Source organism: Trachypithecus francoisi, unplaced genomic scaffold (genome assembly GCF_009764315.1).
Source record: "Trachypithecus francoisi isolate TF-2019V2 unplaced genomic scaffold, Tfra_2.0 Lachesis_group1, whole genome shotgun sequence".
Taxonomy (NCBI): domain Eukaryota; kingdom Metazoa; phylum Chordata; class Mammalia; order Primates; family Cercopithecidae; genus Trachypithecus; species Trachypithecus francoisi.
Genome location: NW_022681454.1, coordinates 102,729,210 through 102,756,753, shown reverse-complemented (window position 1 = coordinate 102,756,753; position 27,544 = coordinate 102,729,210). Strand labels below are relative to the sequence as shown.

Sequence of the window (27,544 nt, the reverse complement as noted above, 5' to 3'; positions counted from 1 at the left end):
TGTTGTTTCTCTCCAAATTTTTAAGTCTTCCTTAATTTCTCTCAACAGTGTTTTATAGTTTATGATATAGAGTTCTTGCTTTACTTATTTCAAATTTCTTCCTAAGTAGCTTATGTTTTTGATATGATTGTAGGTAAAATTTAGTTTTATTTTCCAATTGTTTGCTGCTAATATATAGAAATATATGAATTTTTTATATTGACCTTTTTTTCTGTAACTTTGCTAAATTATATTTACTTATTAGTTGAAATAGTTTTTTGGTGGATTCCTTAGGATTTTCTACATAAACAGCCATATCATTGTTGAATAGATATGTTTACAACTTCTTTTTTAACCTTTATGCTTTATATTTCTTGTTCTTGACTTATTTCACTAGATAGGACCTCCACTACAATACTGAATACAAATATTGGATGGTCAACATTTCCTGTTTTTTTACCTCAGAGAAAAATGTTACGTATTTCACTGTTATGTATGGTCTTAGCTGTAAGGTTTTTATATATGCCTTTTATCAGATTGAGTTATATTTCTAATTGGCTAAGGGTTTTTAAAATCAGAAGTATTTAATTTTGTTAAATGCATTTTTGAATCTCTTTTGAGACTATGATATGATTTTTCTCCTTTATTGAATATGTATATTGCTTTGATTTTGAAATCTTTTTTTATATGTATGTGTGACAGGGTCCTGCTCTGTCATCCAGGTATGATCATAGCTCACTGCAACCTCTAACTTCTGGGTTCAAGCAATCCTGCCTCACCCTCCCAAGCAGCTGTCACTACAGGCACATACCACCACACCCACCTCCTTTAAAACTTTTTGATAGAGATGAGCTCTTGCTATGTTGCCCAGGCTTGTTTTGAATTCCTGGGCTCAAGTTATCCTCTCACCTTGACCTCCCAAAGCACTGAGATTACAGGACTGTGCTACCATGCTCAGCTGATTTTGAATTCTTAAAATTGAGATGTAATTCACCTGTTAAAAATTCATGGTTATGAAATGGAAAATTCAGTGGCTCTTAAGGAGCCGCTTCACAAGATTGTACAGCCATCACCATTATCTAATTTCAGAGCATTTTCATCACTCCAAAAGAGAATGAACAGTCCCTCCCATTCTCTCTCCCCACCCCTGGAAACCACTAATCCGCTTTCTGCTTCTATGAATTTACCTACCCTGACCTTTTCATATAAATGGAATTATACAATATGTGATTTTTTGTGCTTAGCTTCTTTCACTTAGTATAAAGTTTTTAAGTTCATCCGTTATGGCATGTATTAGTGCTTCATTTGTTTTTATTGCTAATTTTCTACTGCATGTCTGTACCATAGTTTGTTTATTCATTTATGGGTTGATGGAGATTTGGATTGTTTCTACCTTTTGGCTGTTATGACTAATTTTGCCATGAACATTCATATGTATTTGATTGAATACCTGTTTTTAGTTCATATATATATATATATATATGAATGGAATTTCTAGGTCAAATGGTAATTCTATGTTTACCTTTTTGACAAACTGTTTCCAAAAATAGCCCTCCCACTTTTTATATCACCAGCAATGCACAAAGATTCCATTTACCTCACATCCTTGCCAACATTGGTTATTTTTCGTCTTTTGATTATAGACATCCTAGTGGGTATGAAGTAGTATCTCATTGTAGTTTTTGTTTGCATTTTCCCTAATATAATACAATCAAGAATGTATTGTTCTTTGCCCCAAGTTCCTGGCCCAGAGCTTCAAAAACCCTTGGAATTTCCTGAGTAATAGGATTGTCTTGTTATTCATGATGGCTCCTTTAAGCCATAACTGAGTATTCTGATGAGGTGACACTTGAAAGCCTCTAGCTTCAGGATGGGGGCTATTTCGAAAGACCAAACATGTGATAGAAAGTTGGAACATCTTACTAGTTTTCTGTGGCTACTGCAACAAATTAGATAGCTTAAAATAACAGAAGTTTATTCTCTCTCAGTTCTGGAGGCCAGAATTCAGAAAACTTACTGTGTTTGCAGGGCCACACCCCCCTTGGAGGCTTTCAGTAAAAATCCTTCTGTTCCTTTTCCAGTTTCTGGTGCCTGTTGGCATTCCTTGGCTTCTTTGGCTTGTGGCCACATCACTTCAATCTTTGCCCTATCTTCACATCACCTTCTTCTCTGTGTGTCTTCTCATCTATGTGTCTCCCTTTTATAAGAACACTAAACATTGGATTTTGAGCCTACCTGGATAATCCAGGATGATTTTCTCAAATAAAAATACCCTTTTTGCAAGTAAGGTAACATTCAGAGTGCCAGGGGTTAGGATGTGCACAAATCTTTTTGGGGGCCTCCTTTCAGACAAGCTAACCAGCAAATAAACAAAAGACACATACTCTAAAAATATTATTTCAAATGCAGAAAGATTTTCTATTAGATTTCAGTTCTACTTGCTGCCCCTATAAACAAAGTTCATTTTCTTTAGAAAAGAGGTCAGGAAAAAAAGTTTTATTTTGTTGTTTCAAAGTCATTGCTGTGAGGCATATATCTCATATGATTTATATAAAAATTTATTATGTCTAAGATTTAGATACCCCAGTTAATATCAAATCTTTTCAAGAGGAACTTCATCTTAAGTTGTATTCCTTTTACATTTTGTTGTTATAATTGTAAAGCCAAGGGTTGAATTTTCATCCATTTATCCAGATGCAGTCTTTAATTTAGTCACAAAGCTTGTGACTTAAAAATCTGTGTATTACAAAAGGTTGATAGACCTATTAAAGGGCTATACTTAGAGTAGTAGTTGTGATATGGTTATCTTTATCATTGCTGTTATTTTAACTGTTACTGTAGGCAGGTAGAAATACCAGGTCATTCAATGGGACCTACTAGACTATTCAGTGAAGTGAATCCATAATTGGGATTTAAATTTTAAACTTTTACCCTGTGCTTATTCACGCGATTAGTTTGCTTTGCTTATATTCCATTACATCTTTGCTATATGCAATATACCTTTAACTGTAGTTAAAAGTTAAATAGGCTGGGCGAGGTTGCTCACACCTGTAATCCCAGCACTGTGGGAGGCCGAGGCGGGCGGATCATGAGGTCAGGAGATCGAGACCATCCTGGCTAACATGGTGAAGCCTCATCTCTACTAAAAATACAAAAAAAAAAAAAAAACAAAAAAAATAGCCGGTTGTAGTGGCACGCGCCTGTAGTCCCAGCTACTCAAGAGGCTGAGGCAGGAGAATGGCATGAACCCAGGAGGCGGAGCTTGCAGTGAGCCGGGATCACGCCGCTGCACTCCAGCCTGGGCAACAAAGCAAGACTCTATCTCCAAAAATAATAATAATAATAATTAAATAAACAATGACTTTGGAGCTGAGTAAGCCTAGATATTTTCTTAGTTGAAAAAAAAAATTGTCATCAGCATCAAGAGAAATTAAGTTGATGACTTCTTTCTATGAACTTATTCTTGGAAGAGAAAGGATGATGGGGGCTGTACACACATTAAGAAATGTATGTAGCACAGAAAGAAACCAGTATTTGAGTACCTACTTTATTCCAGGCTCTATAAGCATGTTATATTTAAACTTATCACGTAGCTATAATAGTGGTTATTATTACCTCATTTTAAAGATTAAGAAAGATACTTAGAAGTTAGGTGACAATTAGAAAAAGCCCAGGGGTTTAAACTTTGTTCTGTTTAAATCTGAAATCTATTATCTTTGTTCTATACTGTACCTTCCTGTATACCTGAAAGTAAAACAGGTTCATTTATATTCACCTTCTAGGACAGTGGTCTCAAAGTGTGGTTCATCATCATTATCACCTGGGAACTTATTAGAAATATAAATTTGTGGGACTCACCTAGATACTATATCAGAATTGCAGGGAGTAGAACCCAGCGATATCTATATTAACGAGTCCTTAAGGTGATTCTTTACCATTCCTTTTGGTGAAAGGTTCTTAAAACTCTTCCAGTGTTGGGAAACCTAGAAATCAATGTGCTCTTTGTAGAATATGAGATACTGACTTACACAACTTAAGAACAGGTTTTTGTTTTGTTTTGTTTTTTTTGAGACAAAGTCTTGCTCTGTTGCCCAGATTGGAGTGCAGTGGGGTGATATCAGCTCACTGCAACCTCTGCCTCCTGGGTTCAAGCAATTCTCCTGCCTCAGCTTCCCAAGTAGCTGGGATTACAGGCGCCCACCACCACACATGGTTAATTTTTCTATTTTTGGTAGAGATGGGGTTTCGCCATGTTGGTCGATCTGGTCTGGAACTCCTGACGTCAGGTGATCCGTCCGCCTTGGCCTCCCAAAGTGCTGGGATTACAGGTGTGAGCCACCATTCTTAAGAAGTTTTAAAGTATTTGAGCTAAATTAGCTACCATCTTATAAATTCTGGTTGAAATAAGTGATTGCAGATATTGCACAAGAAAACAACACACATAGGAAAACCTAAAATTAAGAATCCATATTTATTAATATTATATTTTTTGTGAATTGGTAAAAGATAACTGTTCTTCAATTTTTACACAGTATTCTTGGGTCATTATGGGATTATATGGATAAGAGCTTTTTCTTACTCTTTTTTGTGAAGCTTGCTATAATTGGTATGATCTCAGTATCATAGTATTGAGAACTGAAATTCTAGTTCAAGGTTAGGTGAAATAGAACTAATTAATTCAAGATGATCTGGTTTAGGAAAAAGTATTTATTTATATAGGTAAGCAGAACTCAGAATTCTACATTAAAATTTGGAGATAAAGCTTTGGCTATTAAAATATTATTTTGCTTTGTCTGCCTTCCTATTTATGAATCATGGGAAGCTTATGGAGTCTAGAAGAAGTAGTTAAGAATAAAATTTCGCTATTTTTGGATTCTCTGATCTAAATATAATCACTGTGTCACCCCAATTGCTGACAAATACAAGGAACATGGTAAATAGGGTTTTTTCAGCAATCATACTGGTCATAAGTTACTTAAGACAGACCAATACTTATTTAACTGAACATTTCAGTTTGCTGAAACTTTTGTTTACAATATGCTGTCTTGCAGACACTGTAATAAGCAATCCATATTATTCAGGCCCTCTCCCATTCATTATTTGAGATGGGTAGGGTGATAAATTAGTCATCTAAAACATTGGTCCACTTAAAAATGTGAATTGGTCTCAAATCAAAATTCTGAACAGTAATAGAAATTTGCCTCTCGTTTTTTCACATGGCAATATATACATTAATTTTAATTTAAAAAACAACTTTGGAATGATACAGGGTACAGATTTGACCCATTATATGCCATGATAAGTTCTGTCTTAGAGAAAAGTTGCAATTTTCCAACATCCCCAATGCTACCAGGGTATGGGGAGTTGGATGTATTACCTAATGTGTTTGCACAGCCAGAATTAGTGACTATGATGACAAAAGAGGTTTTGAAGTTTCTGTGCAAGGATAGGAAAAAATGCTTGGGAGAAGAAAACATTGATGGGGCAGAAATATGCAGCCAACCTTGAGATCCTCCAGACCTGTATATCAAATGGTGATTTTATTCTCACAGAGCAGTTAGAAAAATGTTCTTCTGATTCAGTTATGTCAGGAGAATAGTTGGAGAGCTCAATTTGCAATTTTTGTTAATTTATAGGATATATATATATATATATATATATATGGTGTAACAAAATATATTGTATAGTTTTAGAAAAACCCTGGGATTTTTGAGGGAGACTTGGACTTTTTGTTTATTTTGTTGTGCTTTTAAGATGATGAAGATTCTGTGCAGGGCCAATAGCTCATTGATCTCCATTTAGCTTCTGTTTGATGTTACATTTTTTACTTTATAAATTTGCAGATGGAGGCAGGGTGAAGTTGGAACACTGTCTAAGCATAACAAATCAGTGACAGAGCCTCCTGGCTTTATGTCTGAACCTCAGACCGCTAGACTATGTTTTCCATATGTATTTGATCTTACCAAGTTAATTTTCTGCTGAGAAAAAAAATTATCTAGTATTCAAGTTGGAAAGTTAATATCCCAATTTATTGTATCCTATTGAGAATTAGATACATTCCAGACTTACAGCATTCTATTTTGATTATTTTGGAGTTAAAACTAAATTGTAAAATATGCCTAGTCTCACAACTGAAAGTCAGATGGACTGATTACTTTTTTTAGACTTACTAGTCTTTAGGTAGTAGTTTATCAATGCAATTTCCATTTCAAAACATCTGAATCTGAGGCAAATACATTCTTAAATTTAGCATGGATAGGTGTCCTTTCAGGCTAAAACATGTATGCCCAGTACTGAAATGTGTTATTTCCTTTTTTCAATTCCAGAAACTTGTATTTTTCATCCTTTTTGCTCTGTTAAATATTGTGGTATTTTTTACAAAACATCAAAATTTAGTAAGTGATAAGTGTCAAAAGCCTCAAAGACACCAGCTCATCATTGGAAACACCCTCCCCAAATTCTGGAATTATAAACTAGTGAGTCTTTAAAAGTTATATACTAGTTGAGCTGTTTTGTCAAGTTATAAAGGAAAGTTTCTTTGAAGATAACACAGAATTATACACTTGTAATATTATCTGAACATTAATCATTAGTAAGCATTTTATTTTTCCTCTCTATTTCTTAAATTACACAGTAGCTAACCATTAATATATTTCATCTGTATTTCCTCTCTCTTAACATTTTTACCTCAGACTGATACCAAGTAAGGAATGTTTTAGACCAAAAGGAAAATTTCTGTGGGAATGATCAGGTTTTATAAGGTGAAAGAACATCTTGAACTCATAGAATGCAGAAATGTGTTTCCTTCCTTGGTTAGCTGACAGTATGGGTGTTTTGGCTTGTGGAGTGGCCTTTAGAAATATCATGGATCATGGATCTGAGGAAATAGCATGTGTGGTTTTAGTTATCACTTATACATGAATGACTTCCAAATTTATCTCAGCAATCTTGACCTCTCATTCTCTTTCCTGGTCTCTATTTCTTGCAATTCGAGTAACCTCTCTTCTTGGAAATGTTGCAGATACCTAAACGAGCTGATGGGTTGAGGCCAGTAGTAATCTCTCTCAACAATTTAGTCTAATTTACACTTTTAGACAGATATTAACAAGATTTTCCTGTTACCCAGTATATCCTAATTTATTCCTGTTTCTTTCAGTAAATAAAAGACTAGGAGAGTTGTATTTTCAACAAATGAATATTTTTTTGTGGATAGCCATTGGGTGAACTTGAGCAATTTGTGTTTTCTTGAGTGACTAAAAGATTATACATTCTCTCATGAGATGTGATTCTATTAGTGGTAGAGAATTTAATTATCTTTCCCTGTTGTACCATTGTGTGATATTATTTTATACATGTATTTTAACACCTTTTTTTAATACATACTTATTGAACATGCACATTACAGACACTGATAGATATAGGGAATCATAGTTGAATAAGCTAATACATACTCAAGATACAGTGGGAAAGACAAGCCTATATAGAAATAATTACCATAAAATCAAGAAACCCTCCAACTATGTACTGTCAGAAATCGAGAAAGGGAGTTCATTTCTACCACAAGGGAGAGCCATTGAATGAGAAGCCATTAAGGATCTTTGCAAAAAATTATTGAAATGACAAACCATATCTGTCTGAATAAAGAAGGATGTCAAAAAGGGGCTGATTGGCTGGGGTAATAGATGAGCCTTAGAGAACAGGGACCCCAAGGTCTTGATGAGCTTAAAGATGGGTCCTCAGGAATGAGGAACAGAGAAGTATAGGAGATAGTAGTTTAAAATTTGGCTGTTTTAAGTAAATATAGATTAAGCAGTGTCTCATTGTGATAGACTGTCTGTATTTGGGAGTATTGGCTGGGGTTAGATGAAAGCCTGTGGCTGTGAACATATGAAGTCTTCCATTCTGCATAGGAATTAAATCCATGATCTTGGCCTCAGTATGTTTTAACCAATAGTTACAGATTATTTATGGATGATTTAATCATAAACAGTAAATTGCCTTTGAAAGATATCTGGAAAGGGATAAAAAATGTACCTGGCATTATACCAACTGATAGATTTGAAGATTTGTTAAGCCCTGTTGAAAATCCAAATACAACCAAGTTGACTCAAACCTAGAAACTGTCAGCGTCTTTTTTGTTGATGGTGGTGGTGGTGGTGGTGGTGTTTTTCTCTTTTAGATTTTAAGCTTACTTTTCCAAGATTTATGACTTTTGTAGGTCTCTTTTGGTCTCAACAATGTTGTAAATAAATTTTTATGTTGTATTTTTCTTTGAAGACAAAGGAAAGAATGAATAATTCTTATCTACTTAGTTAATTGCTTATAATTATCAGTTTGTAAATCTGTCCTTCTAAGTATACTGTAGGCTTGTTGATAGTGCAGATCACTTCTTCTTCTTGGTAATTGTGGGCCCAGAAATTCAGTAACAAACAAATAGCCACTCATTAATATGTTTAAATATAAATGAAAATGTCATCAAATGTCATCTTGCTTTATTGGGAGTTATCAATTATATTATTTTGAAAGCTACCTTTGGTCTTATCTGTATTTATAATCACTAGGGATTCTTAATGTCCAATTGTTCAGGACAATGATGAGAATGTAAACGCTAGCCACCCAGGCCCTGAAGTAACAATAGTTACTGAAAAATGTCAAAAGAAGTAGAATATTTTTTGATTTGAAGTATAATTTTACATTTTCTTGGTTACTGATGGGTTTGTCTATTAAACAAGATTCTCCCTTGGGAATTCTCCCTTGGGAACACAGAAACATTAACAACGAAAATTCGATTTGTTACATCTTTCACTATTTACTCTTTTTTTCTCTAAGTTGGAACTCTTAGTAGGCAGATGATAACTGGAACTATTTTTTTAATTTAATTTTTTGAGTACATAGTAAGTATATATATATATATATCCAAGTAGGATATATATATATATCCAAGTAGGATAAAGTCCTGTTGTTCCCTGTCAGTATTTTGTTTATTTAACTGTGTGAATCCAATTTTCTTAATCCTAAATCTTCTTTTAGTGTCCATGTTCAATTAAACTGTAACATGTTAACTACTACTAGACATATGATAGTTTTACTTTGCTGTTGCATTAGCTACTTTAAAAACCTCATGACCCAAGTTATTGGTAGTATTAAAGAATATAACTTAAAAAGCTAGTAAGTATACAAAATTCTGCAAATACTGATTCGTTCTTCTCATGATATAAAATAACTTTGTTCTTTATACCTTACATTTTAAAGCAAATTAAAAAATTGAATTCTGAGAGTATAAAAGGGCAGAAAAGCAAATCAGATTGTAATTGACATGTACTCTCAAGTAATAGCTACGAAAGGGTATGTCATTTATGTGTTTGAATTTTTAAAAATTATTTTGGTATGCATGTTCATCAGCTCATTTTTAACATGAATGTGCTTTTCGACATGCAAGTCTAATGTCTAATATCTCACAATTAACAAAAGCACAGTATAGAGAGTAGAAAATGCAGTCTCTGTGTTCAGTAGTTTCAGAACTTGTTCAGTGGGAAAATCACTTTAACGGTTTGGCTTTAATTTCATGAGAAAGGCATCTATATTGAAGTAGTATGCAGCTGAGGTCCTCTAGTGTCACAGCTGCATATGGCACCAGTTTTTTGTGAATTGTGTGAGAAACAGACAAGAACAAGAGAAGCTACTCTAAAATTGACTTGTAGAGCCAAATGAGTTCATAAAACTAGATTTACATTTTGCTAATCTCAGGGAATGTTTCTCTTTGTTTTTAAGGGGGAAGATTTTGTTTTCTTCCATGTGCACATATTTATCAATGTAATTGTGCTTTTACATAAAATCCTTGCCTCTAGAACTATTGATAAGTTACAAATAATTTTTTTTAAGTTTGGGATATTGCCATTTACACAGTTAATTTTTTGAAGATGTTTATGAAAACTCTGTTTATCCTGAATTATGCTTGTTTCACACATTCCTTATTTGTTTAAGACTCATTGATATGGCACTTTAATATGGGAGAAATTATTTGATAAAAAGGAATAGTTTACAGTCAATTTAAATAGCATTCTTTATAAATAGTAACCCTCATTGCTTCTTTTTTACAAATATTATGGGTAATATCAGCTTACTCCTTTACTTCAAAATATGACTGACAACCAGGGACTGGATTATCAGATATTTGAGGCAAAAAAAGTTCAAGAAAAACAGAGCCTGGAGATGGGGTGGAGAGGTGGTTCTCACCACAGAGGAAATGAAGACAACACTCTTTTTTCCAGAATTAAAAGAGTTCTAATTCTTCTCAGAGAGACTCAAAGGAATGATATATCCATAACCAAAGAACAGTATCTATCGACAAGTAGCAGCTAGGGGACATAATAGAAATCCTAGAAATTAATGGTTTAGATTTCTCTCTCTCTATCTCTCTCTCTCTCCCCCTCTCTTAGGATCTCTCTCTACTGGAATTAAGTTATATAATAGATAGGACTAAAGACTATGCTCTTAAAATAGAAAGTTAATACAACAGGATGACTGTAGTCAATAATAATTGTACATCTTAAAATAACTGAAAGTACAATTTAATTTTTTATAACCCAAAGGATAAATACTTGAGGGGAGGGACACCCCATTTTACATGGTGTGATTATTACTCATTTCATGCCTGTATCCAAACTCATGTACCTCATAAATATATATACTTACTATGTACTCAAAAAATTAAATTAAAAAAAATAGTTCCAGTTATCATCTGCCTACTAAGAGTTCCACTTAGAGAAAAAAAGAGTAAATAGTGAAAGATGTAACAAATCGAATTTTCGTTGTTAATGTTTCTGTGTTAATGGAACATGTGAGTCTGTAAATTAAAAAGGCGTGCTTAATGCTGACTGGCACAAACATACCCACATTAGACATATTGGGCTGAAATTTTATAACTCTAGGGATAAAGTAAAAATAATCCTCAATACTTCCCAGAAAGCGTAACAGGATGTCTACAACAAAGTTGGAATCAGACTGATAGTAGTAGCCTTCTCGCCATTAATAAAGAATGCTGTAAGACAATGGAGTAATTCTTTCCAGGTTTAAAGGCAAGAATAAGATATTTTCAGATGCGCTGTGCATGAAAATATCCTACTCATACTCCCTGTATGAAACAATTTCTCAAGATGTCTTATAGCTAAACAAAAAATAAATTTAAAAATAGTATGATATATAAAAATTATAGTAGCTGATGATAATGTTTATAAATAGAGTTATAAAATTATGGTATCCATTAAATCTTGATGACTGAGACATTTTCTGTCGACAGCTAGGGTTTAAGTGGCCTAGGTTTGTATTTCCTTCTGTGCTTAGTTCTACAGTAAATATTTATTAATCATTATTATCATATGGCAATGTGCCAGTCACTTCCCATCTTTCTCAGAGTAAAAGCCCAAAGGTCTTACAGTGGCCTAAAGGGCCTTACATCATCTGACTCGTAGCTACCTCTCTGAGCTTATCTCCTGTCACTTTATTCTTTGTTCATTCTACTGCATGCACTGAATACACTTTTGTGAGCTGCTGACTTTATACCAGTTCAGGAGTTGCTTGCTGTGACCTCTGCCCGAATCATACATTTTCTAGAGACCTACCTGTCTTTTTCACTTCTTTTAGATTTCTATGTAAGTGTCACCTTCTCAGTGAGGCCTTCCCTGAACACATTATCTGTCTTCCCTACTTTATTTTTTTTCTTCATTTAATCACTACACATCACATTATCTATTTACTTATTTGTTTCACCTTCCAGCAAGGAGTGTAGGTTTCCCTTATCCCACTTATAATTTGATAGTCTAAAAACAATATAACAAATGCAGATAAGGAATTGGGGAAGAAAGATGGGGAAGTTGTGAAAATATGTCAACTGTATCCTCTTGCAGAGTGAAGAGTTACTTATATTAAGTAAAAGTCTAACCACCAGAAGAATCGAAAACTAACTGCTGATGTTTATTTGATAATGTAAAATAAAATTTGATAATGTAAAACAATGTAACTAATAAAAAGGAGTTGAGGAAGAAAATAGAAAAGTTATGAAAATATGTCAACTGTATCCTCTTGCATAGTGAAGAGTTAGTAAGTAAGTAAAAATCTAACCACCAGAAGGATTGAAAACAAAAACTGCTGATTCCTTCTAGAAAGTCAAACTACGATCATAGAGGCAAATTTTAGCTTTTGTCTCTGGTTATTTCTTTTGGTTTTAATTTAGGAGAGAGAATCAGGTTGCAACAATTATTTTTGTAAAAATTTTATTCAATTTAGTATTTTTTAAAGTCAGGTTTATTAAGGTATAATACCTTAATGTTTACCCTGTTTAATGTAAACTTTAATGAGTTTGATAAACAAAGTTATGTAACCGTCATCAAAATCAAGGATAGAACAGTTCCCTCATGCCACAAAATTTTCTCATACTCTTTTGTAGTCCACCTGTCCCCCACCCAAGCCCATGGCAATCTGTTAGTCCATTTTTTAACTTTTAACCTATATCTTTTATTTAATGTGGGTTTCTCATAGACTGAGTATAGCTGAGTTTAAATTCTTATCAGATCTGACAATCCTTATGATTTAATTGGTGAGTTGAGACCATTTGTACTTGATATAACTATTGCTATATCTGGATTAAAATCTATTAGTCATTTTCTATTTGTTCTGTTCTATTTTCCTTTTATTCTGCCTGTTTGTGGATTGAATATTTTTTATGATTCCATTTTAGCTCTACTATTGGTTTTAAAAATTACGTTTAGTGGCTATCTGCAAACACGAATTTAATTTTAGAAAAATTTAAAAAATGGATAGAAAGGAAAATCTATTCCAAAATGTTAATATTGTAGGTATGGGGAAATTTTCCATATGAACAATTTTTGATTAAAACATTAGAGGATAATTAATAAAGCTAGGTTAATTTCTATGTGAGTATTACATTTGTCATACTCTTTTCTGAGATTTGAACTTTTCAAAAAGAAAACAAATGTTGACAGGAACAAGTTTTAATGCAGACACCAATGTCTGCAAATGAACATCCATACTTTATAAAGATGTAATGATAAAAATTAAAACATGTTCCAAATACTACTGCCAAGTAGCAGTATTTAATCAAATACAGTGCCTGTTTCCTGGTAATTTACATGAATAGACTTGCAAATTGGAAAAAACATTAGGGAGATGGATGATGAGAGAGAGGAGGGAAAAACTGGAGGATATATGTGTGAAGGATGGTCTGTACATAATAGGATAAGAATTAAAGAGAAATGTTTGCTAAATCATAAATGACCAGAGGTTGCTTTATAGGTTGAATATGGAAAATAAGCTAGTGTTGTATACCATAAAATATATTGTTACTACTTTTTTCAAGGGCTTAGGTATTTTGTATTGAGCAAAATAGTTGTTAGTGACTTAGTTCTGCCATATACCTGAAACTTAACCTGATAATTTGGCAAAGCCAACCTGCTATAGGTTAGTTGCACTCACCATCAAAATTAAAGCCTTTTCCTGAAAGGACCAAATACTGCTATTACAGTAGCCTTTAGGAAACTGTAGGATCTTTGTCAGATCAATTCTGTTATAATCAGAAAATCTAAAATATGTAGAAGTAGATATTTTAGAAAATATATAGATTCTGTTTTCTCAGAATAAAAGAGGAGCAATAAAAAATAGAACTTTTTGAATATTTTCAGTAGGTCACATTTCACTTGTTAAAATAAGTTATTTATTTGCTTTGTAATTGAACTTTGACTTTTTGTTTTCTTTGTAGCTGTTCAACGGTTTTGTGCATAGCATTTGAGGTTCTTCAGGGCTTGCAGTATATGAACAAACATGGTATAGTACACAGGGCATTGTCTCCTCATAATATCCTGTTGGACCGAAAGGTAATTCTTAAATCATGTAATAAATATTTGTATATCGTTTGAAATTGGAAGCAACTGGGATCAGGGCTACTCAATCAGAAGAACAATAGAATCAGAATATGTTTTAAGAATATTCATAATGAAAAGACTATATGAAAGTGATTGTGGTTTTTGAAAAAAGAATCCTTAAATGATTTAATCTGTGTATCTTTCACATGGATTATTTTTCCCACAAAACTCATTTTCTAACTTTATGGGTTTTTTTTCATTTTACTCTTATTTCTAAAACCTTGTGGCTTCCCAATATACTCCTCCTCTTAATTTATTTTCGTTTTTAAGAAAATGGCTCTTTTTGCTAGAATGTTTTTCATATAAACCAACTGCGTTGTGTTTTCTCTGTTTTTCTTCTGCCTTCTTTCCTCTTCTATTTATCTCCTTATTTACCAGCTGTTCATACCTACCTCCTTTTACTATTGAAGTGCTGTTTCTCTACTGGAAATCTTACGGGGCATTAAGAAGAAGCTTGTAAACTCTTCAAAGAGAATTATGGTAGCAAGGTTGTATATTTTCAGGAATAATTGTAATTTTATTCCTTTTCATAGAATATATAAAAACATATTGGAGGAAATTTTTTCATGGGCATTATTTGCTGTATTAGTAGGATTATCCTTGTTCTCTGGTTCTTTTCCCAAATCAGTACTTAGGAGGCTGAGATGAGAACATTGCTTGAGCCCAGGAGTTTGAGGCTGCAGTGAGCTATGATCACACCACTGCACTCCAGCCTGGGTGACAGAGTGAGACCCTGTCTCTAAAAAACAAACACAAACACAGAAAAGTGTACTCATTAATTTCAGATTTATGGCAGTAAAGAATCATTGCCATATCAATCTAAGCTGTTTTTAAATATAAATATTTTATAATGCTTGGAAATAATGTTCGTGAGAAGACAAACCAATTTTAAGATCAACTTAATATTTTAAAGCCTTATAGATTAAAAGGGAAAAAACTTAAAATATATGAAATTATATTTATCATTTATTAAGAGCCTTATACTTACGATAGTTATTTTTATTCTCAAACAATATAAAAAAACATTGGAAATCTAGCAGATTCACCAAAATCTTGATGAGTTTTGAACTGATATTCTCAAGTTAAGTTTTCCTATTTCATAGTTAAATTATAAATATAAATGGACTTGCAACTCCATGGAGAAAAATTTGCTCTGTGAAAATTACCATAAACCATTCTAACCAAAGTTTCAAGACAGATGAGAACATTTTTGCCTCTTTGTTTTGTGAAATAACTAGACAATGTAACAGCAAAAATATTAAAGAAACGCCATTTGTCATTTTGAGATATATATGTGTACATATGCATGTATACATATTTAATGAGTCTAAAGCAGACTATTGGCAGATAGTTTTTTTTAAAATTGTGTTTTTTTTAAATCTTCTGTAGTGATATTTTGATAAAATATTGTTATATAATTGTTTAGGTATAAAATGTATAATAATTTTCCTTGCCAATTATAATAAAATATTTGATAGTGTTTTATCTCTTTACTATTGTAGGGACACATTAAATTGGCTAAATTTGGACTTTATCACATGACAGCTCATGGTGATGATGTTGATTTCCCAATAGGGTAAGGATATGTTTTCCTCTATTTTGAGTTTCTTTTTAAATTTTGTAATCTTTGATAACATTTATATTTTGTTAATTATATTTGATATTCCTTTTTGACATGAAAACAGCTTTTTAAAAATTAATGCATCTCAATTTTCCATATACTTTTAAAATGAGTAGACAATGAGTTTTTCCCAGCATCCTATAGATCCTTGATGTTGATCATTCATTGAATTGACAGAGAGACTAGCAGTATTGACATCCTTTACATTATAATATTTCCTAATTATCGGTATTTCATTCAGAATCAAATCAATTCAAGGCAAGAAGGATGACTAGATTCTCAATTAATGATAATGTGTGTGCATCAAGAGACTGAAAAACATCACTCTCACATTATTTTCAATTTCAATTTCAGTTTTATGTTTAATTCCCTTTTCTCTAAGATATAAGTATATATGAAGACTCAAGTTGAGTCATTGTGGATATTAGAGATAGAGATAAATTCCATACCTGAAAGTCTATGTTTAAGTTCAGAAAGGTTTATTTAATCACTTCTGTTATGGAATTGCAGATGTATGTTGCCCTCCACAAAAAAAATGGAAGGTTGTTTCGTGTATATTCAAGTAGATGTTTTTGATACAGATTTTTGTGTTATATTTGTGTGGCTGCTTTTAGACATTTTCAGAATTATTTTCTTTTTTGAAGATTTAAGTTGAGATTGTTTTAGATAAAATAGTTACAAAAATAGTACAACGAATTCCTCTATACCCTTCATCAGTTTCTCTAAATGTTAACATTTCACTACATTTGCTTTTTCTCTGTTTTCTTCTCTAAGCATATATGTGTGTATGTGTATAATGACTGTTTTTTATAATCACTTAAAAGTAATTAATGTATGTAATAGCACTTTTACCTCTAAGTACTTCCATTTGTATTTTCTAAAAGAAGGACTTTGTTTTTTTACATGACCTCAGAACACTTGTCAAAACAAGGAAACTAAACTTGATGCAGTATTGTTATCTAACCTAGAGACCTTAATCGTATTTTTTCAATTGTAGTGTGGCTGTTTTTGATAGTATCCCTTTGTGTTTTCCTCTTTGGGCTTCCTAAAATAAGTTCTATCACACCGTTACTGAGAATTGTGATATGAAGTCATGGAGTGTGTTTTTGAAACAGAATGTTACTTAAAAACTTAATATAATTTTTTTAAAAGCCAGCCTCATATATAACTTGCCCTTTTTTCTTTATAACTCAAATTATAGGTTTCTTAACTAAACTTTTTGTTAAGTTTATGGCTGTGTCTTATTATTAAGACATAGATAATAATCAAACTTCATTCAGTGAGGAAACATTTATTGAGCAATTTCTCTTATGCCTGTTTGTTTTACAAAAATAAATAAGATAGCTTTCTCTCCTCAAGAAGCTCATTGTTTAGTGAGAGAATTTTCTGTTTTGATGGACTACTTATTAAGGTACATAAATTCATAGTCTTACAGTTTTGTGTGTTGAAAACTTACAGGCAAAAACCAATTCTTGTTTCATAAGCATGAAAATGGTATTTTGCAAAGACAGTCTACAATTTCTTATTTGTTCAAAAAGCCCTTTCGAATATGAAAGGGTTTTTTTATTCAACTTATATTTAAATGTAAGTTTTTAGTGAGGCTCTAGCTCCTTTGTCATGTATGATAAATGCCTTTCAAGGTGACTTTTAAGTAGCTGTAGTACAAATGATTGCTGCTGCTGCTTTTGTCTAAATCAATTTGTGTAAGAAAGAAATCCAAAAACTTAAAAATTACTTTAAGTTTTTTATTTTTATTTAAAGGTACTTTAGGTTTCAGTGGTGAATCGAAGAAAGGAGGTGATTTTTCTTAAAGCATATCAAGTAAGAGCTACACTTGAATTTAAAATGCTTGGATAGAATTGGTCTTGTGTTACCATTTGGTCTGGCTTGCTTTGAAGTCTTAGACCCAAAGAGTCTTACCAGAAAATATCAAAGAGCAAAATGTGAAACATTAGCCAGGAAAAATAAAGTGATCAAACAGCTAAGGCATGAAAGAAAATATTTACCCCAGAAGAAGCTTGCAGTTGATTCAAAAGACAAATATTAAGGAACAACAAAGTAAAATGTTACCATCTGTTTCAAAATACCATAAAGAGTTGGAAATCGGGCATTCATTTCAGTTGGCCAGTAGCTTAATACCTTGTTAAAACATCAAACAGATGATGAAAGCCACTTTATTTACCTCATCAGTCATACTCACAGCAAAGTTCTGGTAATTGTCTTTGAGTGTTAAAATGCTATGATACAGAAGAGAAGGTTGTTGAAAAAAGATGACCTACATTAAATAATTCTAGAGCTTATTATTTTTCAATAATTTTCCTATGATTAAAAGGGAAACTAAAATATTTGAAACAAAGTTTATCTCTGTCCTGTCAGAAGTTTTTGATATAACAATGTACCTATAGTTTTGCTTGATTTTTCATTATTATCATTTTTCAGTTAGATGTGCTGGAAATCAGGAATAAAGATGAACACTGACTTCTGGATATATTATGGTGGTGATAAAAGTACACCATTGTATTTGTATTAATTTTTTATTCTTATTAAATGTCTTTATAGATTCACTAACATTTATTACACCTTTATGAGGTAGGCAGTAATATTCCAGTTTTACAGATGAAGAAACCTAAATCACATATAGAATATGTGGTAGAACTGAAATTAGAACACAGGTATTATAACATCTAATATAGTGCTGCTTCCACTAGACTTCAGCTGTTTCTAGAGGTATCACACATTCATTTAGAAGAGCAATATCATCATCTTAGGGTAAAATAACACAATACAAATTTGTATATGAGAGAAATACACAAGCAAATCATAAGAAGATACTGGTATCACATCATCATTCTATTAAAAGGAAAAAGGAGTTAAAAACCAAATTTACCCATTTGAATTTAAGTCACATTCCCTGACTTAATTGACTTGTATTTTGAAAGTAAATAAGTACTAGCAATGATAGTTTGAGGAGGTTGTAGAAAAGACAGGAAGAAAAACAAATAATATTTGAATGTCTACTTAATATACATTACATAGATGAAACATATTTAAATATATTTTGATGATAATCATCATTGTAAGAGGACACAATTTAATCTAACTGGTTTTAAAATCTAGATTGTGGGTGCTCATGACTAAATCTGACAATAAATGAAGAACGGGCATGCACATATGTAATAAGTATGGCAAAATTTCACTCCATCTCTCATCTAAAACTGTTCTTATTCCTTTTATTTCTAGGAACTGGGATTCAAATTTAGCAATTGCTCCTATGTCTAATTCTTATTTACTACCTGCTTTTTAAATTGTCATTTGTAAGGCCATCCTAATGGGCATTTTTGATAGGAATTTTTTTTTTTTAAGCAAAACTATACTGAGTATATCCTCTATTTAAGTCTCATTAGTAGTTGTAGAGGATTTATAAAAAGATATGCAAGTGCCCTCAGGTATATAATTGAGATGGGAGGTTAAATTTTTGTACATGAAATATATAGTATATAAAACAAACATGTATAGCATCATACCATGTATAGCTTTTATAAGATACAGAACAGGCAAAATGAGTACTTTATAGAATCAAATCAGGTATTGATGGCAGTGGCAGCCTGTGTGGAATGGGCACTACCACGATGCCGGCTGCAGTGGGGGAGGTGCTGCTGGGACTGTCACTTCACGGAGCCTATGGGGGCCAGGAGCAGGCAGGAGCCCCACCTTCCCGGGCACAGCTGCAGCTGCCCAAGTTGGTGCTGCAGACCTGGGCTTCCCTGTGCTCTTGGGGGCTGAAAGCAGACAGGAGCCCTGCTCTCCCAGGTGCAGCTGTAGGCTCAGAAATGTCTGCTCCCACTGCCTGACCTCTCCCTGCTCCCTGTACCCACTCTGATCTTGGAGGGAGGTCGGGGCCAAGCCCAGGTGACACTCCAGCCCCCTGCTGCCTTGACCCCCTGTGGACTTTGGACACCAACAGGCAAGGAAGGAAGTCCGAAGAGGGGCTGAGGGCAGCTCAGCGCTGGCCTGCAGGCGCTTCTTGGCATAAATAGCCTGGGTACCATGAAGAGCGACAGGAGTCAGATAGGTTCCTGGGTAGAAGGGGGCGGGTCCCTGGTGAAGCCCCGCCTTCAAGCCGGGGAGGGCCTGAAGCCTGGGAGACGGGCTGCCAGTCCCGTGGACCTGAGTGGGAACTTGTGGTGCTTTGTCTGGGCCCACCCATGGCCGCCCATGGACCAACGGACGTGCGCTTCTTCCCTCTGAGGACCATAACAACCCTGGACTCGGCCAGACTTGAGCAGATAATGGATGGCCAGATGCAGAGAGCAACTACCCACCCCAGGGTCTCCTCTCTGCTGAGGGCTGAACACTCATAGGGACACCCCACCTGAGGGGAGAAGCTATCCAGTGTGGGTCTCCTTAGGTGTTCTATAGCTGGATAAATCTCTTCAGCTTGCTCACCCTCCACTTGTCCGTGTACCTTATTCCCGGATGCAGGACAAGAATTTGGGACCTGCCAAATGGCAGAGCTAAAACAGCTATAACAAACAGGGCTGAAACAACCCCTTGCCTGCCACAGTGCAGGTGGCAAGGAAAGAAGACAGAAGGAGAGAGGAGCTGCAGCTCTTTGGGGATCCCAGACCTAGGAGCTTTCTGAGCCAGGGCTGTGACACTCTCTTTGGGGCTCTGCAGTTCCTGGCATCTCCAAGTTTCCATGCACAACTATGTTCCCTGGTGCCAGCCTTGGAAGCTGCTTGCAACACACCTGGTCCAACCACAGCCCTGCAGGGAGCCAGCGCCTGTGTGAGCACCTGTACCTGCCCGCTGTGCCACAGCCAGTATGCCTGGCTGTGCACAGTGACCAGACCCCACACTCACTCATAACCCCTTGCCACTCCATGCCTGGCTCTCCCTTGGCCAGCATGGCATCCAGGCCAGTAGCATAAGCTGAGCACAGCCTGCCAGTCCAAGTGGATGGAACGAGCCCAGTGGGTCCAAGCAAAACTCAGGCAAAGGCACCACTGGCCACAGAGGTTTCCACCTGACAAAGTGACACCACAAAATCCCGTGATAGTATATGTTCCTTTATGGAAAAAATATAAATCTTTTTGAGAGACGTTAAAGAAGACATAAATAAATATGGAGATACCATGTTTATAGATTGTTAGAGTCAGTATTATTAAGATGTTCTCTACAACCTGTCTTTATATCTTATCTATTTTCAATAAAAATTAAACTGTATGTGAAAGAGAAAATACTTGGCAAGGTAATTTTAAAATGTATATAGAGAAGAACAAACACCCACAAAGAGCCCACATTTTCCCAAAGAGAAGCTAAAAGGTATGTATGTTTTGAGAAGTCTTAACAATTATCAGTAATTATTTAATAAAATACATTTTATATGAAAATATTTTACTTAAAATAGTGTAATAGTATACTCTTAGGCAAATTGACCAAATGAACAGATGAGGGAGCCAAGAAACAAATCTCTGTATGTGTGGAGATTTGATTTAGTGTACAGCTGGCACTGCAGACTAGTTGGGGAGAAACAGGTTTCAATAAAGGGAACAGGGCTCAATTGCTTATTTATGTAGGAAAATAAGTTGTACTTTGTCTGACATCATATGAGAAATGAATTCTAGATGGATCAAGAAACTTAAATATGTTAGGCCGGGTGCGGTGGCTCAAGCCTGTAATCCCAGCACTTTGGGAGGCCGAGACGGGCGGATCACGAGGTCAGGAGATCGAGACCATCCTGGCTAACACGGTGAAACCCCGTCTCTACTAAAAAAATACAAAAAACTAGCCGGGCGAGGTGGCGGGCGCCTGTAGTCCCAGCTACTCGGGAGGCTGAGGCAGGAGAATGGCGTAAACCCAGGAGGCGGAGCTTGCAGTGAGCTGAGATCCGGCCACTGCACTCCAGCCTGGGCAGCAGAGCGAGACTCCGTCTCAAAAAAAAAAAAAGAAACTTAAATATAAAAGGCTAAACTGAAACTTTGAGAAAATTAACAAATTATTTTGACAAAATCATTAAGTATAAGGAAAAAAGTTTAATTCAGCTGAAAGATAAGAACTTCTCATTCATAAACAGATACCATAAAGAGAAAGAAAAGACAAAACCACAAAGTGGTAGAAAATATTTCGAGTCATAATTACTGAAGAAGACATTAGTGTCTGGAATTAAAGAAAAATTGTGCAGTAAAAGATTATCATAGAAAGCCTAAGACTGCTATCCTTAGAAACTAAGTCCTGCCAGCAATGTTTGCCCTTGGCTGTTGCCCTGAAACTTGGATTGCAGGAATGTTCCCATGGATCCCTAACTGCTGAGGCTAGTTTACTGTGCTTGTAAACAACCAAAGTGGTTTATGCTGAACACTTGCTTTCCTTCTTGAGTTCTTGAATTTTTGTACATGCCAGGCAGAGAGTGCCTGTGTGACAAGTCCCAAATAAAATCCTTGGATTTTCAATGGGCTTCTCTGGCCAGAAACATCACATAACATTTGTTCTTCAAGTTTGGAAAGAAGTTCAAAAAAAAAAAAAAGAAAGAAAATAAAAGAAAACTAAAGATACATTACATACGTGGTGCTACATTTTTGTTGCTGGAAGAAGAATGTATTCTGTGTGATCCCTGATAGGAGGGAGAGAGCATAAGGAAGCCTCTATATAGGTTCCTTGAGACTCCCTCTCTGTCTTTATCCCTTGTGATTCAGCTATGCCCTTACTGTGTCACTGTAATAAATCTTAGCTGTGAGTACACTTACTTGCTAAGTCTTGTAAGTCTTTCTAGTGAATTTTTAAACATGAGAGTGGTCTTGGGGACCCCAAAATAACTAGAGAAATAAGCAAAAGACTTGAATGGGCATATCACACAATAATAAACCCAAATGACTAATAAACATATGAACATTTGCCTCAATGTCATTACTTTTCAAGAAAATGCAAAGTAAAACCACAATAGATTTTATATACCAGATTGTTAAACATTAAAAAGTCTGTCAAATATCAAGTGTTGGTGAAGAAGTAAAACAATAGGAATAGTCATTCACTGCTGGCAAGTGTATAGATTGGTATAACTCCTTTTGAAAAACATTTGGCATTGTTTAATGAAGTAGAAAGTGCACATATCCTATGGCTTAGAAGTTTGGTTCTAGGTTGTTAACATTGGGAACCTTTTGCAGATGTATACCATATATGGCATTCTGTGCAATGTTGTTCATAATATTAATAATAAAAAGCAGGAAACAGCTTAAATGCCATTGCTATTTGAATGTATAAATTATGATATATTCGTATAATAGAAATAAGAATTTAATGGATACAGCTTCATGCAACAATATAGATAATCTTCATTGAAAAGGCAAAAGAATACAGTCATCCTAATTCCAATGTTATAAAGTTCAGAGATATGCTTGACTAAACAGTACATTTTTTAGGGATACAAACATGGTAAAACCATCAGGAAATGGAGGAGAATGACAAACACAAAAATTCCAGGTATCTTCTCCTCTGGAGAACCAGGAATGGAGATACAATCAGGGAGAAGCACAAAGGGACTTTCAGTGATAATTTTATGTTCTTCACTTAAACTGCTTCTTGGTACATGGGTGTTCATTGAAGCTTTCTTCTTTATACCTTATCCATATTTAAGAGCCAGTGTTTTGCATTTATTCAATATTTGCTAAACCAGTTTTCAAAAGCCTTTTATGTCAGTGAAGTTGTGAGGAAATAGGCACTGTCATGTATTACTTATGACAATATAAATCGATATAACCTCTCCAAAGGGCAACTTGGTATGATAAGTCAAAATTTAAAATGCACATACCGTATGATCTTGGAGTGCCACTTCTAAGAATGTATCTGTCATTCATATGCATATGCTTCTGGGATATGTAATAGTCATAATATATTCATCTCATTGTTGGTAATAGCAAAAGAATGGAAGTTCCAAAATGTTTTTGTCTTGTCAAATTAAGAGCATCAATGAAATTATTGGCAGTTTTCAAAAAGAATGAGAAAACTCTATACTTGTGTTTTTAAAGAACAATCTCTAAAATATACTTTACATAGAAAAAGGGTACATAGCAATATGTATAGTGTTTTACCGTGTGGGGCAGAGGTGATGAGTGGACAAAGTTATATATACATAAATATGTCAGGGTGACAGGGGTATAGAGATAGGAGTTTTACTTTTCAATTTATATCTTTTTATAGCATTAACATTCTTACTACTAAAAATAATAAATACTTTTTTAAGAGATAAAATGCACTTTAAATAGTAATTCAGTATTAAGGGAAGATAGGCAATAAGCAGGAAGGAAAAACACTTGGAAACCACAGAGAAGCAAATAAAGAAGTTAATGCTGGAGGGAAACATGAGGGTTTTAAAACTGTTTGAGACTTGTGTATATTTACTCTTGATTCCTTGACATTAAAGGTCTGTATTATAATGGTTAGTTTAGAATGCTTTCTAGCAACAGTTGTTAATTTAATTGCATAAGACTTTTACATAGATCTTACCACACTGATTGTAAAAATGTACTATTGCTTCTTTCCCTGTTGTAATTATTCATTATTTTAATGTGTCATTACAGGTATCCCTCATACTTGGCCCCTGAGGTAATTGCACAGGGAATTTTCAAAACCACTGATCACACGCCAAGTAAAAAACCATTGCCTTCTGGCCCCAAATCAGATGTATGGTCTCTTGGAATCATTTTATTTGAGCTTTGTGTGGTATGTATAAAGAAATATTAATATAATAAAAATGAATTGTGCATTTATTGGAATATCTTTTGGAGAGGAAAGTTAATAATATGTTTTTGCTGTACAAATTGATTACATATGAGGAGAAAAGGCTTAGTATGGCTTAATCATGTTTGATAATTAATTTCATATATTTTTTGGCATCTCTAGAAACATACTTTTACTAAGTGTGAATATAAATGTTACCAGATGTATATTATTTTGATATCTCTGTAATGTGTATATTTTTACAAAGTTAAGATGTTTATATTAAGTTTATGTAAGATATGTGGAGTACCATTAAAAGTTTAACAAGATATTGAAGTCAAAACCATGTTTTTGGAAGATTGATATGACAATAATGTAAGATTGAGAAGAATAGCAGTTTTTTTTCAATGATCTCTACCTGTAGTTCTGATTTGATAAGTGTTTTAGAACATTTTTTCTTCTCTATTAAAAAAAATCAAAGCATCTTTCTTTTCTATAAACACCAGATAATCTTAAGCCTTTTCCTTCTAAGTTTATTTAAATGATCATATAAGCTTAATTTGTTTATGATAAGAGGAATATAATGATAGCCAACATTAATGAAGCATATTCTGCGTTATGTAACCCTCACCATAACCTGTGGTATATGTACAGTTAATATTTTAATTTTACAGATGAGAAAAGTGAGACTTCAGATGGTTAAGTAGTTTGCCCAATTTATGTAACTATTTGGTGGTGGGAGAGTCCAATTTGGGACACATTCATTGCTCAACTCATAAATGCTGAAGGCATAAGTGTTTGACTCCAGACCTTTTATCAAGGAGCCTCCTGAGGCAGACTAATAAGGAAATAATTAAAATATAATGTGTGCATCTTAAAATATACCAGGTGATGTAGGAGCATGAAGGATGGCTGTCTGAAGTTATTGTGGTAAGAGAGTATTATGAAATTTTTTAATGGAGAAACAGGCTACCTGGATCATAATATTTAAGTAAGAATTAGCTCGGTAGATGAAAGTGTATAATCAGTCTTACCCAGGGGGCATCTTGCTCTCAATAAAGTAAGACTCCACGTGGCCTGGAATACCTCTAGATATCCAGGTATGTGTTGATCTCAAAAGTGAACAATGCTTACATCAAACTAGAATATAATGACCCTTAGATGTATGAAATGTTTAAATGATACATATTATGCAACACTTTCTAAAATGTTATTTCACCTGTAATTTTTCTTTAGTGGAGCTGACTTTAAAAATCCAATAAAACTTTTGGAGATAAATGGAGATGCCTGATAAAATCAGTTTCAGCTATAAGGGGAGAAAAATACCTTCCTAGAAAAAACATGTAAATATTAACACAAATTTCTTTTCTCATTTTATTTAGGGAAGAAAATTATTTCAGAGCTTGGATATTTCTGAAAGACTAAAATTTTTGCTTACTTTGGGTAAGTGTCATATAATTGCTTATCTTTCACATATAAATATAACTTAGTAACTATTAGTAATCATGCATATTGAGGATGTGTTCTTTTGAAATAGTGAGGACACTGAAATATCCCCCCTTTACTCAAGTTGCTAATGATCAGTGGTAATGATCAGCAGAACAGCATATGAGGTCCCTTCTAAAACATTACAGCAGAAATGTCTTTATTCTCTGAGGAATTTTAACCTAGATGGCAATAATCTTAGCTTTATGATCTAGCCAAGTAAATTAACTTGTGAAATCAAAATATGAGAATATAAAATTGTATTTCTGTAGCAGTTTACCTTCAGACAATATATCTTAACTTTTGGGCTATCTTTCTATTTGATGAATCATGTACAAATAACAACTCAAGAAGAATATTGATTTTTTCCATATAAAAGGTTCATACGAATTTTCGTGTGTGTGGATCCAAACATGTATAATTCAAGTTAATAAAAATTTATGTAATCTACTTTAGAGTGGAATTAATTAAGCACGTTTGGTAATTAAGGAGAGAAAAACAGTGATAGAACACTTTATGCAAAAGAGTGACAGATTAGTATCCAAGTTAAAAAGATTTGCAAGTAAGAATATGTATGGAAAAGTATTAGTAAACATTAAATAATAATGAGTTATAAATAAATTTGCAAAAGTTTTACCAGATTTACCACATTTAATTACAAAGGTTGATACTACAGCTATTAAGAAACCTTGGAGTTTCTTAAATATGGTCTGCAATCTAAACTTATACTTTAAATTCCCAAATAAATGTAAGTACATTTTCCAAATTATGTATAATAAAAATAAATTAGTCCTGTAATCATAAAAACAAATCTAAAAAGCCTTCTTAAAAAGCGCTGTTTTTGTACAGTCATTTCTTGAAGAGGATTGGTTCTAGCACCCCCACATATACCAAAATCCATGTGTCCTGAAGTTCCACAGTCGGCCCCACAGAACCCATGTGTATGAAAAGTCAGTCCTCCATACATGCAGATTTCACATCCACAAATACTGTATTTTCAATCCATGTTTGGTTGGAAACAATCCACAGATAAGTGGCCCTATGCAGTTTAAACCCATGTTGTTCAAGGGTCAACTATGTGTGTCTGCATGTATATATTTAGAGAGAAACAGAGAGAGCTAGAGTATCTTTACCTTCCTTGTAAAGGAATTGCTCCTTTATCAAACTATTTAAACTGGTATCTTTCAGTGTCAGTTATTCAATTAGTATTTGTCTGAAGCTTTTCATTTTTATCAAAACGTGTAAAGAAATTTAACAAAATGATAAAATTTTCAGTATTTTAAGTTCTAAAACGGCACTACTGCATTAAAACATTTTTGATCAGTTTATTTTCTGATTTGTTGGATAGATTAGAAAAGTAGCATTTATTCATATAGTTTTTCTGTTTTATAGACTGTGTAGATGACACTTTAATAGTTCTGGCTGAAGAGCATGGTTGTTTGGACATTATAAAGGTTTGTCATTAATCTGGGTCTTAGTCCATTTGTGCTACTATTAAAAAAACCTGATATTGGGTAACTTATAAAGACAAAAATTTATTTTTCCACAGTTATTGAAACTAGGAAGTCCAACCAAGTACGTTTGGTTGTCTGGTGAGGGCTGCAGTCTTCTGAGAGAGAAACACTGTCCTCACAAGATGGAAGGGCAAGCTAGGCAATTGCTATGTGAAGTCTCACCTTTATAAGCCTCTTAATGCCATTCACCAGGGGAAGAGCCCTTATGACCTAATCACTTCTTAAAGACCTCACCTCTTAATATCATCACATTGGCCATTACATTTCAAAGTTCATAAAGCCTGAACTTTGGA

General features: G+C 33.9%; 1 protein-coding gene across 3 annotated transcripts in view; it reads left to right on the top strand.

Moving 5' to 3' along the window:
* The window catches only part of TBCK (TBC1 domain containing kinase), a 261,067-nt gene that overhangs the window by 30,178 nt on the left and 203,345 nt on the right, over window positions 1-27,544 (top strand). For all 3 annotated transcript variants that reach the window (XM_033214930.1, XM_033214929.1, XM_033214931.1), the window contains 5 exons: window positions 13,754-13,868; window positions 15,419-15,492; window positions 24,114-24,255; window positions 25,635-25,695; window positions 27,130-27,191. In XM_033214930.1, coding sequence (XP_033070821.1) covers window positions 13,806-13,868; window positions 15,419-15,492; window positions 24,114-24,255; window positions 25,635-25,695; window positions 27,130-27,191 — 402 coding nt within the window. In that variant the 5' untranslated portion in view covers window positions 13,754-13,805. The remainder of the gene's footprint in view (window positions 1-13,753; window positions 13,869-15,418; window positions 15,493-24,113; window positions 24,256-25,634; window positions 25,696-27,129; window positions 27,192-27,544) is intronic.